Genomic DNA, 20,534 nt, shown 5'->3' on the forward strand with positions numbered 1-20,534 from the left:
GTGACCCAAAAACCAGTTTACGTACTTAATCCACGTACATACTGAAACCGTAATCTTCTTAAAGTATCCTGGATTAGAACAACAGATTAATTTACACAGGTTGCGTTATAAACTAGTGCGAAACACTATTTAAGACTTACATACGCGAATTTTGATTTAGTGAATATTAAATAAAGCTATTTGCTTATAAGAAAAACTGTGACCTTAATCCACTTAAAATAGTTTTGGTTAAATGGCAGATTAATTTTAAAAAATTGTGACATTAACCGTTTAAAATATTTTCGTGTGAAAGACAGATTTAATACCTAGAGGTCGCTTGTAAACAACTCTGACACCAAAGCCTAAATATTGCATATGTGCTTAAAATTAGTTTTCTGATTACATCAACGAAATATTAATACTGGAATACACTGGTACGTGGTTATTTATTATTTTATACCTATACTCAAAATGCATGAATATAAGTTTTATTTTACAAAGTTTAAAGATTATAATCTAATCAGATAAATGAAGTTTATCAGAATTAAACGACTTTACCATTTGTATTAATTATATTATTTCCTGACGTGAAAATACGGTATATTAGTTAATTGTAGTTTTATGTAAAGTTTACAAAGTATAGGTTAGTAAACTGAAATAAATAAATATACTGTTTAAGAAACATGGCCAATCCGGTAATGCAATTAACGCTATCATTCTTCTAGAGCGTGCGCTGCTTTCACGACCTAATCTTGTTACTTTTAACACGCTTTTCTGCTGTGATGGATCTTTGACTTTTCCACGTGACTCATAAGCGATTTGCGCTTACCCGCACAAATTAAATATTAACTGTAATTACTTCTTCTTGTTGAGAACTACGTAAGTTATTTTAATTACAAGAAATAATACAGCAACCAGCAACATCTTGTTGATGCATTCAACGAAACATTTAACATTTATAGCGAGTGGTTAAACCACTCGCTATAATTGTTTTGATGTATTTTAGTGCTTTAGAACACCAAAGTTTATTATTTTAACATGTTTTTAGGAAACTACTCCTTCAGAAAAATTAGATTGGCTCTGCATGATACGCATTCATAAATACTAATGTACAGAATACTAAAAATAAGACGGTCAGAAGTCCTGTTAAAATCAGGACAGTCCTGTTTTTTGAATAATCTGCCCTTCCTTTTCCCCATGTTTTCTTTCTTTGTTCATACTTTTTATAATAATGTTCGGTTTACTATATTTTTTTGGTGGTTAATTATTATGGTTTTAATAACTATATTTATAGTTATTAAAAACATAATAATTAATAAACTTTCATAATGGTGTTATACAAACACCGGACAAAAATTAGTCACCTGTGTAATTTTTCAATTAATAATGCATAACCCCTCGCTTAGTACGAATTACTTAATGAATTCTTATCGGCAGAGATTTAGCTAAACCCTTTAAATAGTTTATATCAATATCAGGCCATTCTGCAAACAATTGAGCCCGTAATTCATTCAGGTTTCTTGTATTTCGTTTTTGTGTTTTCACTTTCCATTCAAGACAGTTCCATACATTGTAGGATTTAAATCTACTGACTTGGCTTGCAATTTAAATGTCCCACCATTCGCTGGTCTTTCTCGTCCCATGACACTCATGATTTTGACACTCCTGTAACATAAGAGTGTCGAAATCAATTGCATGAATATCTCTGAAATGTTCAGCAAGAGGCACAAAATAATCAGCCAGTTGGTATTTCAAGAAGGAGATCCAGTTCACAATAGTTAAAGCATTTCCAAAGCATTTCTGACCTTCCACCAGCTTGTACAACACCTAGCAGAAAGTCTGGATGAAATGCTCATTACTTCTCCAGTGGGAATGATGCCTGGCATCATTAAAGAACAGGCAAAATTTGAATTCGTCAGACCACATCAAAAATCATTAACAATCTAATTTTTATGCCTTTTGGGGTACGTTAGCCTAGCTTTTTTATGTGTAATTGTTAGCACTGATATTTTTTGGAAGACTACACTCTAGATATTCATGCATGTTATTCAATTATTTTTGTAGTATTCTCTCAGAAAAATCCAAACCAAATTATTATATTAGGCCACCTGAATATTTAAATTCATATGCCGTGCTGTGTGTCTTATGTCTGTTAATTGCGTGTGTTCTATGGTCGATTTGGTTCCGTTTTGCTGGACGAAAAACCCCAGTTTCTTGGGGGGGGGGGGGACCTTGCTATCTACTCTTGAGATCGACTAACTTAGCCACGGAGTATTCTCTCAGAAAAGGGCTGAGGTCCTTGTTTAATTTGCAACGGTTTTTATCTTTTTTCAAATCGTTTTTCGTTTAGTAGACACAATATTCGTTTCTGTCTACTAAATCCCTTTATGTCCACGATCACGTAGCAGAAAGTTTCGAACACGATTCTGCCGTTGATTTCAACACTCAAGCCATTCCTTAAAAAATCTTATTACTGTTCTTTCTGAAACACCAGCAGATTCAGTCACCTCTTTAACAAGATGAAATTTTATACTTGCCAAATGCTATTACTCCTTTTTGTCATTCACTAACATCTTTACAAGGCCCAGCTTTCATAGTGGAAATCCTTGTTTTTTTCAGTCACAAGTGTCTAGTAAATAGAGAAAACGGGTTAAACTTATGCTCAAATTTCTGTGTAAACTAATCTAAGAAACATTGTTCAAAGTTTAGGCCTAAATGGATGGCAGATAACTAATGAGACATGTGGCAGAGAAGGAAAATGCATGGGATACATATAAATTAACAGGTGACACGGAAGCCTATTACAGATATGAGCTGGTCTGTAACCAAGTCACAAAGGAGGTTAGGCAGGCAAAGGCAGATTAAGAGAAATCTTTGGCAAAGGATCCAAAAAAAAAAACAGCAAAGAGTTCTTTACTTATGTAAACTCTAGAAGAAAGGGGATGAATCAGATTAGTCCACTTCATGTCGATGGTTCAACTGTTGATGATCCTACTCAGGTAGCTAACAAACTAAATGAGTATTTTGCATCTATATTCACACGTGAGGAGTTATTCAGGGAGGGGAATGCCAGAGGTGAATTAAACTCTGGCAGTGAGCTACGAGATAAACTGGCAGTGAGCTACGAAATCGAAACAAAATCTCGTAGACGATTTCATAATAACTGAGAGAAAAGTGGAGGAGAAATTGTTGAAGATAAACATAAGAAAGAAAGGCATGGATGGTAACTATCCAGTTATATTAAAGGTGGCAGCAAAGGAAGTAAGCAAACCCTTAGCCATAATTATGAGAGCTTCCTTGGACTCAGGGGAGGTACCCATGGATGGTAATGTGCAAATGTGACCTCAATCCACAAAGGAGGACAAAGGGAGACACAGGTAATTACAAACCTGTTAGTTTAACTTCTGTTCCATGGAAATTAATGGAGGCACTGGTTAAAGAAGCACTACAGGATCATCTAGACAAGACTTCAGTTGTAGCTCGGACAGCATGGTTTTGTTAAGGGGAAGTCTTGCCTGACCAATTTGATTGGATACTATGATGCATGTCAAAAAAACTGGATGCAGGGAATAACTTTGATATTATATACTTGGATCTTAGAAAGCCTTTTGATACATTAGCATTAGCATTAGCATTAGTAGAGGCATTTGATGCAAGAAAGCAAGCTTATTCAGCATCAGCCAAAAAAAAAAAAACAACCACTACTCCCATTTCACCCCTCAATTCGTTCGAAATACCTGTCCAGCTGAGCCTTAAATTTGTTTAGGCTATCAACTTCAACAACAAGCGATGGAAGTCTATTCCACAAACCAACTGCCCGCTGGCTAAAGGCGAATTTCCGCACATCTATCCGACATCCGTCCTTCCTCAATTTGAATTTATGCCCTCTCAGGTGATTATTCTGAGCAAGAGGAAGAATCCCATCGGCATTGAGCATGCTCAAGCCATTCAAAGCCTTGTACACCTCTATCAGATCACCTCGGCGATGCCTAGTCTCCAGGCTCTGTAATTTGCAAAACTTAAGCCTTTCTTCGTAAGAGCAACCCTTTGTTCCATTCACTAATCTTGTTGAAAGAGACCCGCGGTGCCATTGTGGAGAAGAAGAGTCCTGGGGGCATCTCATGTATGAGTGCCCTGCCTATGACAACAGTAGAATCAAGTTTGCTACCGCAATTCAAAGGAATCCACGAAACCAAGAGTCCTCGCTGCTGCTCGATGAAAACACATACAGGGCACTAACTGTGTATGCGCAGGAAATCTTCGCACTGAGACTAGCCAAGATTGCTGAAATGAGAACAACATTGGATCATGCTGCCCAAGGCCTGAATCAGACTGGCGTGGGTTAGCTCCTCCTCCGCTACAGGACACTGCCTTGACAACTTGCAAATCCTTTAAGGGTAGGAACACTGCTGGTACCATTCTGGTGCGGGACTGCTGGCACTCATCGAGTGCGGGATACTGCTGCAAACCCCTTATAGGGTAGGATCAGCCGGCACCGTTCTGGTGCGGGATTGGTGGCACTCTGGAGAACTCCTGAGTGCGGGATACAGAGTCCATTGGCCTCTGGTGATCATGCAGGGGCACCTGTCCCCTGCTACTTTAACTCCCACTCCCAGATCCCTATTTTCACCTCACAAAGAGCGGACTGCTCCTTAACTTCAGTCCGTCCTCCTTTCCCTCTTTCTGTTCCTTCTAACTCGTACTCCTGCTCTGTTTTCCTCCCCCCCCACTTTTTTATTTTTTATTATTATTTTTTTTTTATTTATTTTTTTTTTTAATTTTTTATTATTTTATTTATTTATTATTTTTTATTTATATTTTTTATTTATTTATTATTTTATTATTTATTTATTATTATTTTTTTATTTTATTATTATTATTTTTATTTTATTTTATTTTATTTTATTTTATTTTTTATTTATTTTTTTTTTTTTCACTTGACCTTTGTCAGGAAGCTTAGGCAACCCTGGCAAAGGCCAGCCAGAGTATAATGGGCAGCCTGGCTCACCTCCCAGTGGTGGTGGCGGGCAACGTGGGGTCCCACTAAAAATGGCGAAAGTGGTGAAAGTGGTGAAAGTGTTTCTCCTTCTCAAATAGTGAAAACGGTAATTGTTTTTAAGCATTATGAGTTCATATAATACGTGCGTATCGCGATAAACATATTTTGATATTTTCACTGAAATTCTCAGTAAATTGTTTATAAGCAATCGAAACGCCGATATTCTGCCATATGTTTATGTCTCTGTCGAGCAGTTACTGCAGGCGTCGTTAAGTCTACGGCCAATCGTATGGAAGCGAACACACATGCGTAGTGGATGTTGTGTCGAACACGCCGTTTATGCCGCCACGTTTCTTGCAGCACGCGGTAGCGTTGGTCTTATTTGTAGCGGCAGTAGTGTAATAGGGCTAAGTAGCGTTAGAGAAGCATATTTCTAGGAATCCTAGTTGTAAGGTTTGCATCTGGACAATCTGTATCTGTAACACATGTGCATCTTTTTGTTATAATTCCACTTTCCAAGTAAAATTTTTCAACTTTTTAGGGCATTCCAGGCTGAACGTGATATTTGTAGACCAAGGCATTGATTATTTGATTTTGATACCATGGCCCATAACGAAATAAAATATTCAGAAATCCCTCAAGGTGAAAACAAAAGCCTGAACTCAACTGAGGAAAATCATGACAGAAAGTTTGAAAAGAGCGATGACGATGTGGTCTGTCTTAAACCCAAAATGGGATTAGTGAATGGTATAACAGTTATTGTAGGAAGCATTATTGGATCTGGAATTTTTGTGTCTCCAAAAGGAGTGCTTTTAGGAACCGGAAGTGTAGGACTGTCACTAGTCGTTTGGATAATTTCTGGAGTATTTTCAATGATAGGAGCCTATTGTTATGCAGAGTTAGGCTGTATGATAACGAAAAGTGGTGCTGATTATGCTTACATTATGATATCATTCGGTCCTTTTGTAGCATTTCTCAGATTGTGGGTAGAATGCATGATTGTCCGTCCATGTTCTCAAGCCGTAGTTGCCCTTACATTTTCCTTTTATGTGTTGAGGCCACTTTATCCTGAATGCGAACCACCAGATGCATCCATTCGATTTTTGGCTTGCTTGTGCATTTGTAAGTATTAACAGTCCAGTTGAATGAAATTAAGTGAAATTTTTATTTTTTTTAATCATATTAGTTTCACAAAGAAATAGCCAAAATTTTAAAATTAATTAAATATGTCACGAAATATTGTTTATATATTTTTTCATATTCTGATATTAATTCTTCAATTTTTAATTAATCTTAATAAAATGAATTAAAGGGCGAATTAGGAGCTATTATTATTATTATTATTTATTTTTATTTTTTTTTTGCTATGTCTACATTATTCTAACTTAAGATATAGAAATTAGAGTAACACTGCACGTGTTACAGTGGAATAAGGGAGAGTAATATCTCAGTTTTGTAGATAATATTGAAAAATAAAAATTTAAACTTGATTATTTTATTTATTTTAAAAATATCTTGAATATTCTAGCTATACGAAATCTCAATTAGTTTTTATAAACATTGACTAAATGTTTAATTTTTATTTATATTCACCTCACTTACATAAAACTATTTAAGTAAATTATATTTTAATGTCAGTAATTGTTAATAGTCACTAATATAAATTTTGTTACAGTTATTACTGTTTACATTAAATTTATATTAACATATACCTATAATTCTCCCTAGAGGATTTAAAAAAATATATATTATACTCATATGTTGTGTATATCGTACATCTTTTTTTATTCTTGCTTAATAGAAAGGTGGTATGACTCAAATTTTATGAATATATATACGAATGGCCAAAAAATTACTTGTAATTTTTATGGGAATTTAATGATTAAATCATAAAATCACAAGTGTGCATAAAAATGTAATAATGCCATGTATTATGTCCACTCAACTTTTCGAACCACTTTGTCCGATGAGCAGAAACATCATGATTGCTTTACGGCACCTGTTGGCCCCAGATGAGTGAGTGACCTAGCAGTCATTAATCATTCCTTCACGTCTTGGGCAGAGGCAATTTTATCAGCATTTTTCATTTCATAGCCGAGTTAGTCGGGCTAGGGCTGCATGATGGTCCTTCTTGGGTTTTCATCCAGCAAAACGGACGAATCGATGTTCGATTTTCGTGAATCCGTACCAGTAAAAATCGGACTTATTCAATACACTTAATGTTATTTTTGCATAAAAAGATAAACGTCCAGCTGTTTTAAAAATGTTTCTGTAAATAAATTCACAGAAGAATGGCTTTAATTTTATGTATTCAGAAGCTGCTATATTTCATTCAGCAGTTCTTCATGTAGAGGAATAAATGTAGCTGGTACTAAAATCTTAAAATTGGTAAATTCAGTAGAAACAAAAACACACTCAGAAAGAAAAAAATTATTACTTCTAGTGATGTTGTTCTAGAGACTAATAAGCGATATGGAAAATTAACCCGAACTCAACAATATTTTGTTAAGGTTTATGTAAATTGCTGTTTTCCATTGAACATTTTTGATCTACTTGATATCAACTAAAATACAATGTGAGACGACTCTTATAATTGGTAATATCCAACGAAACGTATTGGAATTCTGAAAGAAACAATTCTTTTTTATGCTCTGCTGCAGTTACACTCCTCCTCAACCTAGAGAGGTCAGAGGAGTTTACATCTTCGTTGTAACTGTCTGTGGAAGCAGATAAACTACCACCATAATCATTGGGATGCGCAATTTCGAATTGCCAACGAATTTCGAATTTTTTGGAGATTAGAGAAATTCTTATGGCCTCTTCAATACCTCTGCTCTCAAGAAACTTACTCCCTTTTCCTTAGCCAATCCATCTCACAGTCCATCGTCTATTAACTGTAATAAGCTGCACTTTCTGCTCATGGATAGGTAGAGTCCAGTACGCGGTTAAATTTGCACACTTTCCGTTCATACCAAAATGATTTGCTTCTTGTAAACCACGGAAATATTCGTTTTCATTTCTCATTAGTCTTTATAGAAAAGTGCTGATCCTGTTTCGTAAATATAGCACAGAGCACCACGCACTTACCATTCTCCATCCAGGGAAACAACTTTCCATTCACCAGAGCCATCTTAAAAATTTATAATTGGTGGAATACATATTTATAATAAGTAATGCTAGATAGATTTAATTTTCATGATGTTTTTATTAATAGAAAATACAAACTACAGCATAGAAAATCTAAAAAAAAGAGGAAGGCGCCCTAAAAGACTGGCGCCCCTGAGCTATAGCCCATTTAGTTTAATGGTTAAGGTGGCACTATCATTTATATCTCCTCAGGAAATTGCTTTTGCTGTTACTGGGCAACTATCCTGCTTTCTTTTATATGTAGACTATACTATGTAATTCTCGCTCACGAACGTATGTAGCAGGCCGCCGTAGCCTAGTGGGCAGGCGCGCGGGTGCATAAGTACACGTGCCTTGAGTGACCGGGGTTCTAGCCCGTGACTGCTGAATACGGTGCTGTTTCTTGTATTCTGGCTATCTTGGAACCCCTCTGACCGTTTGGTCGTCCCGGAGTATAAACAGAATATTTATTTATTATTTGTCACCATTACTTTTTGAACAACCCTCGTACGACAATGACTATATAAACTGGCGCACTGTTACTAAAGGAGTCGATGCACTGAAAATAAAATCAGCAAACCATATACATGTACTGTATATGACAAATATTGTAGTGCGTAGTATAAAGTAAACGCTACGAGAGAGTATTTTTTTATACTCTTTTAAATTTTTTGTTATTTTCCTGTTAATTACTTAAACTAACTGAATTTGAAGTTATAAATTTTCTGTTGTTTTAATGTTTCGTTCCTAAGACGGATAGAAGGTGGGATTATCGCATAGAAGAAAAAGTTCATATTTGAATCCCCCAAAAATGATTTAGTTTTTTATTTAATAAAGAATAATATTCATTCTTTTCATTCTGTTATGCTGTACATTTTGCTACCGTCACTTAAGCTTTAACTGAATTTAAATATTTTGAAACGTTATAATAACAGTTTAAAAATTGAAATATATTATTCAATTTTGAAACTATTATTATAATTTTTAGTTTGTTATGCATTCTTGTTAAATTGCATATTTTAAAATTCGACGATAATTTATATCGAAGATATCCATTTATGTATAAGTATGGTCATGTAGGTGTATCTTATTATGATATATATATATATATTCTACATACAATACTGTTAGTTTTAAAACTAAAATTGCAGTCATCTATCAATGGTGTACATTTAGCTGGCTTTAAATCATTAAAAAATAATGAAATGAAGAGATCCAAATCATAATTCTTTTAATAAGAGGTTGGTTGTTGAAAAGCATCGTGGGAAGTTATAATGTCAATGATATACAGGAATTTTGCCAGCAGGGATAAGGAGGTGATTATCCCGTTGTATGAAGCAGTGGTTAGGTTATATCTTGAGTACTGCATACAGGTCTGGAGGCCTCATTTAAGAAGGACGTGGTCTGTTGAAACGGGTGCAGAGAAGAGCATCGAGATTGGTGAGGGGAACAAAAGGGTGATCTTACCAGGAAAGGCTTCAGTCTTGCAAACTGCTGCGCCTGGAGACTAGGCACCTGCGAGGAAATATAAAGGGATTGAGAGCTCACTGCTGGTGAAATCTTCCCTCTTACTCAGACTACACATACATGAGGAGGCATAAACTCAAATTGAGGAAGGATGGTTGCAGGTTCGATGTGCAGAAAGTTGACATAGCTAGCGGGTATTTGATTGCTGGAAATTTCCATCTGGTGTTGTTGAGACAGGTAGTGTAATGTGAATATATTCATTGAGAAAATAGGCAAACTATTTGAGAGATGGACAGGTGATTTTTTTTTTGGCTGATGCTTTATAAACTTGTTTCCTTGCATAATTGCCACTACTAATACAATTACACAGATGTTACTCCAGCCTAAGGTCATTGATAATTCAAAGCTTCCAAGGTTTGTTTGTTTGTTATCTGGTTTTTAGGAGCATTAGCAACTAAGGCCATATTGCTCCGGGATATGCGGTGGTCATTCCCTGACCTTTCCGCATTCTCCGTATTTGGTGAAGCTTCCAAGGGCAGGGACTTCTATTTCCTCAGTGAATGCGGATCCAGTGCTGTACTGGCGCTTCCTTATATATTCTCTAGAAATGTAAATTAAACTTGGAGTGATCAAATAATGATCTACAAAAATAAACACTGTTATACCAGGTTTAAGAAATTGCCATCAGTAACTTGTGTAAACTTCCCCGTTCCTATCGAATGAATATTTTTTATTGTCTTGTTGTGCATCAGTTATACAACCTATTGCATTTATGCTATTTCTCTAGCGAATTGCCAATTGTAAACAAAGCATTATTTCTCATTCTTCAAGTACTGTACTTGCTTTTCGTCATCTTCCCTACTCACTCATTGGCTCACTATTTCTCACGAATGTAGAACAATTTAAAAGCTGGCAATTCACTCCAACTCATTTACGAAATTAATTCATTAATTTCTTAAATATCAATATATTATTCTAAAGTTTGAAGTGTGTAAGTCTGAGGCAACTCGTAGTGACTTCCTTCACAATATGAGATCTTTGATACTTTTGATTAATAAACGAAATTGTTAACTTACGATAATAGCAATATTAATTTATAAGTAACTGTATTGAGATTAGTACCTTCTCAATATTACTTTTTAATTTAGTGTTCTAATACCATAGAATATATTGTACATTGTCGTGTGTCAAATGGCACATTGTCCTTCACTTTTGATCACGTAAGTTCTGCAATTTTGTCAAAAATTCAGAGAAAAACAGCTTACATGGGATAGGGAGATGAATCTCGAGAGCCGGTTTTAAGACTGCTGATGGGCGTTTTATTACTCCTGGGTGGACAGGTATAACAACTTGAACACGTGATATTTGCCTTTTTAAGGAACCCTCGAAAAGACGCGCCATATCATAACTTGTGCAAGCTCTTGAAATAAACTATGATGGAGAAGAAGGAAACTTTTGACGTTTCTTGATCAGAATTTATAAGAGGAACCCTAGGGAATTTATTAGAGGAATTTATAAGAGGAGTTCTTTCTTTGGTTCTCTTTTAAGTGTTTCTTATGGAGTGAAGGACTCCAGTCATTATTAATAATACTTAAAAATATAATTTAGTTCAATGTACTGGTCAAGTGAATTCAAACAGTTCCTTATTCATGATGCAAAGGAGCAAACTTTATGCGCCCCAACCAAAAAAAAAAAAAAGAAAAACCCCCTTTATTTGCTCACTCTTGCCAATAATTATCTCAAACCTCTTTTAAATTAATTCAGTAATTGGCTCAAACGCTCAAACCTCCTTTAAATTCATTCGGATTACTCAGGTGTTGCGAAACACCTAGTAGTGAATTACCTTTTAGCTGAATGCCATATTCCAACACTAAATTACCCTTTAGATGAATGCTGTATTCCAACCGTGTATTACCCTTGTGCTGAATGCTTTATTCTAAATATTCGTACATGTATTTTGCAACCATCATTTTTCGATTGAAATTTATATCACCTTTGTTTGTGTGTATTTACTCTGAGAAAGAATAAACATATCATTAGTATTTAGTTTACCCTTTTAAAGCTTGTGCACTTTAATTAGGTCACCATGTAGATGTCTAGTTTCCAGAGATTGCAATTTACAGAATCCCAGTCTTTCATGGTAAGAATATCCTTTTGTGTCCCAAGTAATCTTGTTGCTTTTCTCTGCACTCTTTCCAACAGCTCTTTGTCTTTCCTAAAATGAGTTTTCCAAACTTATATGCGGTATTCCAGATGTGACCTAACTATTGCCTTATACAAAAGGATAATCACGTCTTTGTCCCTACTGCCAAAGTTCCTCTACATGAGAGACCCATATGGGATGTTCTAGCCGCCTGTTTGCACAGTTCAGAGAATTTCATGTTTGTTTGTACAGCTACTACAGGTTCCTTTTTTTATTATTAACTACTACGAGTTTCAAGTTTCAACTCATCTACTTAGTTTATCTAGTTATTCTCGAAGTAGTTCTTCCCCGATTGTTGTTATTAGCCACTGTGCCCACCTTTGTATCATCAGCAAACTTAGCCGTAAAACTTGAAATACCTACATCAGTGTCATTAATAAATATTAAAAATAGTAAGTGGCCCAACACCGATCCCTGTGGTATCCCACTCATCACTTAGTCTACGAAGAACAGTAGTCATTTATAGCCGATATTTGTCTCCTACCACTTAACCACTCCTTTATCCATAGCAGTAACTTTCTCCAAATGTTACTCTGATCCAATTTATACAAGAGTATTCTTACCTGTACAGTATCAGATTTACAAGGGCAGTCCATTGGACTGCCCTTGTGAATAGGAAATAAAGTTATACCTCTCCAGCCCACAAGATTTTCTACTGAATCTACGGATGTTCTCATTATTATTGCTAAAAATTAATTATCTCTTTTGCACTTCTTTTTTATAATTGGATAGATTACTTTGGCGCCGACCTTGGTGCTTTGTTCGTTTTTTTTTAGCCACAACAGTTCCTCTTTCAACTTCCTTTCCATTGTAAAAATTTTATTTCCAATCTGTATTTGATAGACTTCTGCCAATCCTCTCTCTAAAAACATTTTCATATGTGAACCTCGGATATGATCATCGATACTTATGCCATTTATATCTAGTGGACCAATGTGATTCAACGCGTTCCTTCTAGTTTAACACGCCCAAGCAATTGCTACTTTTATTTTCATTTTCAGCCAAAAGTCCTATCATAGTCTGCCTTGGCTTCACTAGCCTCCAGTAACATGATTGCAAACTAATTTATATTTACTGTGGGACTCTGTATTCCCTGATAATTTATAATCATCCCATGCATTTCGATTCTTTGCCACTAGTTTCATCGGTTCATCTGACATTTACTTTGGTCTAATCCTTGAACAATATCTCTTAGTTGGTATAATATACTTAACGGCCTCCATGATTATCTTTCTGAACACTTCCCATTTGGTATTTATAATTTTTAGCAACATTAGTTGGTTCCATTGAAACGAGTTTAAAAATACCTGAGTCCATTACAGTCACTTCTCCGCATGTGACTATTCTTGAGAAGCTGCAGTTTGCAGAACTAGTTTTTCTAGGAAAGAACACCTTTTGTTCCCTTCTCTGCACCCGTTCCACCAGATCTACTACATCCTTCCTAAAGTAAGGCCTCCAGACCTGCATGTAGTATTCAAGATGCGGCCTGGCCATTGTCTTATATAATGGGATAATCACCCATTGTATCTCTGCTAGAAATGTTTATGTATATCATTGACAAAGCCCCAATAACTGTCCTGGCAGCGTGTCTGCACTGCTCAGAGAATTTCATGTCTGACTGCGCAGTTACCCTCAAGTCTTTTTCATTCACCACTACCCTGAGTGTAATACCACACAGTTGATAAGTTAATCTGGGATTACTGCCATTCAACTTCAACTGCCATTACAACCCATCGACCCAATTTTCCTAGATCTTGTTGTAGTAGTGCACCCCGATGACTGTCGTTAACCACCCTGCCAACCTTTGTATCATCTGCAAACTTAGGCATTAAGCCTGATATACCTTCATCAATATCATTGATAAATATTGAAAACAACAATGGACCCAGCATTGAACTCTGGGGAACTCTACTAATAGTCCACAAAGAACATTGAGAACCACTCTCTGTCTTCTTCCACTCAACCATACTTTTATCCATTGTAGCAACTTGCCCTTAATGCCACATTGCTCCAGTTTGTACAGAAAACTGGAGCAATGCGTATTTGGTGAGGAAAATATATCCTTCAAGTAAAAGAGCCACCCAAAGGCTCTTTTACTTCATTTCCTACACTAATAGATACTGATTTGAGTTTGCGTTAGCAATATCTGCCTAATGCTTCGTGGGGAAAACTTTTGCCCGTAATACAGCCCGCATAAGTCTTGGCATGAAATTCACAAGGTTTCAGGGCATCCTGTGGTAGTGCTACCCACGTGTTGCACAATGTGTACCAGCAATGTCCGAACATTGGATGATTGTAGCACTGTATGTCCTTTTCTAGTAGGTCATAAATATGCTTAGTTGGATTGAGTCCGCTGAATTGGACAGCCATTTTTCCACTAGCCTGAGTCAAAAAAAAAAAAAAAGGTTTTCCGAAATCTAAAGTTGGGAAATCAGAGGAAACACTTCTGTTCATGTATATTGAGTGTTTCAATTTTGTAAATGAGTAGAAATTATAGAAATAATAAGTTAATTTCAAGGTGTAAATATTCAAGTTAGGCTTAAAAAGGACCAGACCAAGACCGGCTTTAATCACGTTTCATTCAAGATTTTGTTTGTCACAGTTACACATCTCTGGAGCTCCCCCAAGAGCACATTGAAGAATTCTCCAACAGCTATCAATAAGTATAAGCATCAGGACGAATCGTTTCCTAACAGTTTCATTGTTATCACTAGCTGCCAAGAAGGACAATTCATTATCATGTTCTTGAAAATAGCAACCTATCGGGCCTTGTGGCATGGCGCGTTGTCTTGTTGATAGACGCCAGAGTTGTCCGGATTCATTACCATCATGAATAGATGTCTATTGTCGCCGACCAAGTACATCTCTTCACTTTCATCATGAAGTGATGTACTTGGTCGGCGATGATAGAAAGGTAGGCGTTCTTATCAAGAGTCATTGATTAACGGTGATCAGAGGACCTAGGGCATGCCACGAAAAGAGCCCAACACGAACAGTGCATGCAGATGCTGTTGTCTCATGTTGCTTTCTTCAAATGTGGATACACCCATCAGCACTGATAGAGTTGGAATAGCGATTCATCATACCAGGCGATAGATGTCGCCCACGCAAGGCGCAAGTTCTTGTATCTCACAGTGAGCACATGTTCCGTAACGGATGTCGATTGCCACAGCCTATATGAGCAAATATCTAGCACATAGTCCACATGGATCCAGAATTAAAATACGTAGGAGTTGTCTTTGACTCAAAATTAACATTTTATCCTCATTTGGCATACTTGGCGAAAAAAATGAGAAATTATGCAGGCATGATTGCCAGGATCAGCAGAGCGGACTGGGGACTCAAGAGAAGGGCTCTGGCAATCATATACCGAGCAGTGTTCCTACCTGTTATAACCTATAGAGCCGGTGCATGGTTCATCCGCTCGACCATAGTCAGAAACAGGAACAAATTAGAAACAATACAGAGGACAATATTTCTCACTATAACCAGAGCATGTTCCACTATGAGCACACCGGCACTGCAAGTTTTGGCTGGGGCTCTCCCACTTTATATAGAAGTAGCCAAAAGAGGTTTTTATTATAGATTTAAGAAGGGCACACTCACAGAATTTCTGGGGCCCTTGATACAGCTAATAACATCAAGGCTGAAAGAAAGAGAATAGCCACAAAGCTATATGAGCAATGGCAATCTAATTGGGAGAAGGAAACCAGAGGTCTGGTTACCAAAAGGTTCCTGCCATATGTGGCAATGGTCAGTCCAAAGCCACCAAAGTAGTACGCCCCTAGACTTTTTACAACATTTATATTGACAGGTCACGGTTCCTTAAAGGCAGAATTAACTTCCTTAGGGCTGGCTGACGACCCAAACTGTACCTGTGGTGTGAGTGAAGGTTGGGCACTCATTCTCTATGAATGTGTACTCTGTGATATCCCAAGAATACAGTTAATAGCAGAGATTGGTCACCCCCCCCAGAGGAAAAGAATATATTTTCATAATAGAAGAAAACACGTATAAAGCCTTTATTAATTTCATTCAAAAGATATTTCAAATGAGAAGAAATATTCAGACTGGCACTCCAGCCTATCCCGAAGCCAAACAATAATCAATAGCTAAAATGCCCATGTCTCCCACCATGCCCAGATGATGACGTGAAACTGACAGGGAAGCTGCATCCAGCATCCTGACAGGTACCTGAAACGGACCAAACCGAATTGACTGGGGCTACTCCAGGAGTACCCTGCCCTGTGTAGGGACCTGGGAACCCCCTACACCTACTAAGTCATCATGTAGGGGAGGGAGATGTACAGGCAGCCAGGGAAGCAACTTAGCTGAAAAATGTTAGTAAGCTAGTAGCAAGGGGATGCAATGTAGAATGAAAGAGTGTGAAAGACTGAGTGAATGTGCTGGGCACTGAATGATAGAGTGAAATAGGAATAATGGTAAAAGGGAATAAATGTTAGTTTTGGTGAAAGAGAGAGAGAGAGAGAGAGAGAGAGAGAGAGAGAGAGTGAATGAGTGTTATGGGTAAATGGGATTGAAAGAAGGAATGAATAGAAATGGTTGTAAGAATACACAGTTTAAAATAATCTAATTACTTAAGATATACTAAAAGAGTAAGAGATTACCTCAATCTTTTGCGTAGAATTTTCCAGTCAATGCTCTCCAAATGAAACGAATAAAATAAAATAAACAGAAAAATTACTTTAATGAATTCTATCACTCATAGAGATATGACCGATTCGACGCACGAACGGGAAACCCAAGAGTTCTCGTCCGACCCCGAAACACGTCAAACCAACTCAGCAAGACCATGAGTGTGAAAAGACATTGTGTCAGAATAAATTTTAATTTGAACCTAGGCGAAGAAGAACAACACAACCGACACCTCACACTAACACTTACTAACGTACATAAATCTGGCCTTTACAGAGTTTTGTATTCATCACATTGCCTGACGAGGAGTTGGGGGAATAGTCCCCGGAGCCGCATTTCAAATAACGCAATACACTATAGTCCATGAGGATCCGCGGAGTTGGAGTAAACACCAAGTGCCGCTTGACAGAACACACAAAAGACGAAGTCCATGTGTATATTTGTCTTGCTATTCCTACGTTGTACTGGGTAGTGTAAGCTGGACCCTGTGCAGCGTCGCTGTTGTGTTACGAGACGACACATACGTCGTTCACCACGTTGTCGACCACAATGGCTGTTCCACGTGTGACCTTTGGCTGGGTATTGAAATACTGTTGAGTCAGTCACGGTAAACTCGTGACACCCCAGGACGGGAGCACTTAATCATATTGGCTGTTGTCCAGATATTGGCTCTGGACGTTGAGTCAGAACGATCTCGACGCTGACCCATTCTTCTTGCAGACACCCAAAGTGATAACCACGTGTGCAAACTACAATCTTATATCAGCCGTTCCCGACTTTGAGTCTTCACAGCGTCACAGACCAGTCCATTCCTACACAAGGAGACTGTTGCTAATGAAGAGCCAACGCAGTGTACATTAATGCAGGTAGTTGGCTGCATTCTACACGAAGGGATTTGTTTGTACAACGTTGGGATGTATGTCTAAATACGAAAAGCATACAGCAGTAATTTTTGATATTTAAAAACAAAGACAAAATGTGAAGTTAGAATCAATAAAAATTATTTAAAAATTGGTATAGTGCAAGCAAAAAAAATATTATCTCTCTGTGACTGAAACAGGCCTTTTCCTGATTTGTCAGCACTGATCAGGAAACTCCGTTACTTCATCATTCATAACCATACTGCATGTCGGCAGTAGATTTTTGTTCTTTTTTTAAAAATAAACAACCTATAATAAACGGCTGTTTAAAATGAGCGCCATGGCACGAAATCATTAATTTAACAGGACAGGTTCTGTTGACACCTGCTGTCCGGTATTTGAGTTGTAGCGACCTATTTTTTGAATTACAAAATCAAATGCCCACTGCCAATTAAATATTTGATTGAAATGTGCGTGTGTTATAGAAACAGCTGAAATACAGACACTTCACGATTTGTTTAGACAAATCTAATTAAATTTTAGGAGTTTAGTGAATTTTAGACAGAGTGAAGTACTGTTAGAAAGAATCTGAATGACATTGCATTTTAAAGATTTGTGTTGTCCGGTGTGCTGATTTGAAAAGATCTGTGATTGCAGTTGCCAATGTAAATTGCTAATGATTATCCTTTCCAGTGAGAAAAAAGCACTATAAGGTAGATGGTCACAATAAATACGCTTAAAATACTGTAGTGTACCTCATTAATGAGCCCTGAATGAAATGCTGTTCACTGTACTTTTACTACATTCTCTCAGCACGTCCTCTTTTCAACAGGATCTTGGTTGCCAGTTTACAGTGCTTTGAATGATGTATTTTTAATGATGCTTCACCTATTTAAATTTAAAAATTCTTTGATCATTAAGATGCATTCCATTTCATAATTAGAATGAAATCAATAAGGGTGTATTGGAGACCCCCCTGATCTAAACAGATGGCGGTGAAATTTCAGGCATTGTTCAAACATATGCATGTATTCAACTAATTATTCTACAGGGTGTCCGAAAAGTCTAGAACCAATGGGATTTACACTACATATGCTTACTCTCATTTACAATATGTGTTCAACGTATCCACCCTGACTCTCCATGCATTTTCTCAGCCGGTGCACCATGTTTTTTTGGATTCTTCTCAGCATATTGGGATCGATGGCAGCACAAGCCTTGGTAAGTCTCTCCCAAATATGACGAAAATCTCAGATTTTTACAGCATACACGTGTGCCTTTAGGAATCCACTAAGAAGGACTATCTTCACCCTTTCATCTGGTGTTAATGCCATTTTTACCATTGGTTCCAGACTTTTCGTACACGCTGTATTATTTTCAAAGTTATATTGATCAGTGTTTTCATATCTTACTGCTCCCGATATAAAGCGAAATGTCTGCGACTTTAATGAAAAGTGAGACGTAACTAACTGATCTCTTTTGAGGGTTGAGGTCTGGGTTATCTTTAAAACGAGATTTTGCATAATCATTGCGAAACTTTCAAAGAGAGATGTTAAAAATGTGTATCTCAAGTCTTTCCAAACTCAACAGTTTCTGGATGAAACTACTTTATGAAAGTTTTCCCCTTGAAAAGCTTCAAGCAAATGAAAATAATGAAATACAATATAACAATATTCTTTCCACATTACAATGGTTAGGAATACTTCGAAATTATTTTTAAAAAATCGAAAAAAAAAATATTGACGATTTAATATCAGCCAAAACTTTTATAATCAATTACATGGAAAGTATTGGTATCTAGTAATTGGTGTGGTACAATATTTTATTATTACCATATTTTCTCGAATATCCCACACTTTTTTTTTCTAAAAAAATGGAATCAAAAATTTGGGTGCGCACATTATTCACCAATGTCATCAGAATTCGCCAATGTAATTACGATCTTCCATGATTAGTGAAGAACAAAAAAGAACTCAAGATGCAGGAAAAAAAATACATATCAAAAATCGTATTGCATAAATTTACATTAGATTTTTTTTCGTCTTTTAAAAAATGGAGTGTACGGCTTATTCAAGGGTGCAGGGCTCGAGAAAACATGGTATTTTTTTTTTTCAATGAGGTCAAAAACCATATCGCCTAAACCTTTTCGATAAACGTTTACTGCTGAGGAAAAGAGATGGAATTTTAGGCTTTTAAAGAATGGACAACCATTTCCCTGTCTGCTCCAAGCTAGTAATGACCTCCAAATCGACTTTGATCGTCTCTCATATGATAAAATGTATTTTAAATAGCGACTGCACGGAATCACTATAACAAATCATTTGTAAAATATCATGTGTTTCATCAGACACAACTGGGTTAATTACCGATGACTTCTGTGACTCCTATCGAATTTCATTCCATCGTTATTTTAATGCTTTTTTTACTCTTTAACGTATACCTCTACATTATCCAATAAGTGTTTTCTCGAGCTGTTTTCTGCTGAGTTTTAATTTACGAAATTCTGTGATATTTTTTTCTTGATCTACGAGTTTTTGATATTGCATTAATCGAGTTTTATGAGGGTTTTCCTGCTCTTATAACTGATATGACTAGTTTTATTAAATCGCAATATATTGTAAATAAAATTAGAGTTTCAATAGCTACAGATACCACAAGATTAAGATATTTCTTAAAAGAGTGAAATTAGACCATTATTATTTCTCTCTGATTGGGAGTACCATCTCGTGATGGGTATCGCTACCAAGTACACAGGGTGATTATTTTTATGTTTGGGTCGAGAAAGCGTATATTCAACGATCAAGCTGGCTGAATTCAAACTTCTGCACATCTATTCTATAACTGTCTTTCCTCAATTTGAATTTATGCGTCCCCATGTGTGTGTAGTCTGAGCAAGAGGAAGAATCCCATCAGCATTGAGCTTGCTCAATCCATTAAACACCTCACCAGATCACCTAGCAGGTGCCTAGTCTCTAGACGCTGCAATTTGCAGAACTGAAGTCGGTCTTAATAAGATCACCCTTTTGTTTCCTTCACCAATCTTGTTTCCCTTCTCATCACCCGTTCCAGCAGCTCTACATCCTTCCTAAACTGAGTCCTCCAGACCTGTAGGCAGTACTCGGGATGCGGCCTAACCATTGCCTTATACATTAGGACAATCACTTCCTTATCACTGCTAGCAAAGTTTCTGTATATGATAGCCAAAATCCCATGAACTTCATATCTTCTTCAATTACTGCTACAC

At 36.8% G+C, this 20,534-nt stretch overlaps 1 protein-coding gene across 1 annotated transcript in view; it reads left to right on the forward strand.

The window, feature by feature from the left end:
• The first annotated feature begins 5,327 nt into the window (after window positions 1-5,327).
• Window positions 5,328-20,534, forward strand: part of LOC150077889 (Y+L amino acid transporter 2-like) — a 145,791-nt gene continuing 130,584 nt past the window's right edge. Inside the window, exon 1 of the mRNA XM_090384197.1 lies at window positions 5,328-6,100. Within this exon, the coding sequence (XP_090240323.1) occupies window positions 5,581-6,100 (520 nt within the window). The 5' untranslated portion in view covers window positions 5,328-5,580. The remainder of the gene's footprint in view (window positions 6,101-20,534) is intronic.

Source organism: Mastigoproctus giganteus, chromosome 11 (assembly GCF_048544385.1).
Source record: "Mastigoproctus giganteus isolate SK-2022 chromosome 11, ASM4854438v1, whole genome shotgun sequence".
Taxonomy (NCBI): Eukaryota; Metazoa; Arthropoda; class Arachnida; order Uropygi; family Thelyphonidae; genus Mastigoproctus; species Mastigoproctus giganteus.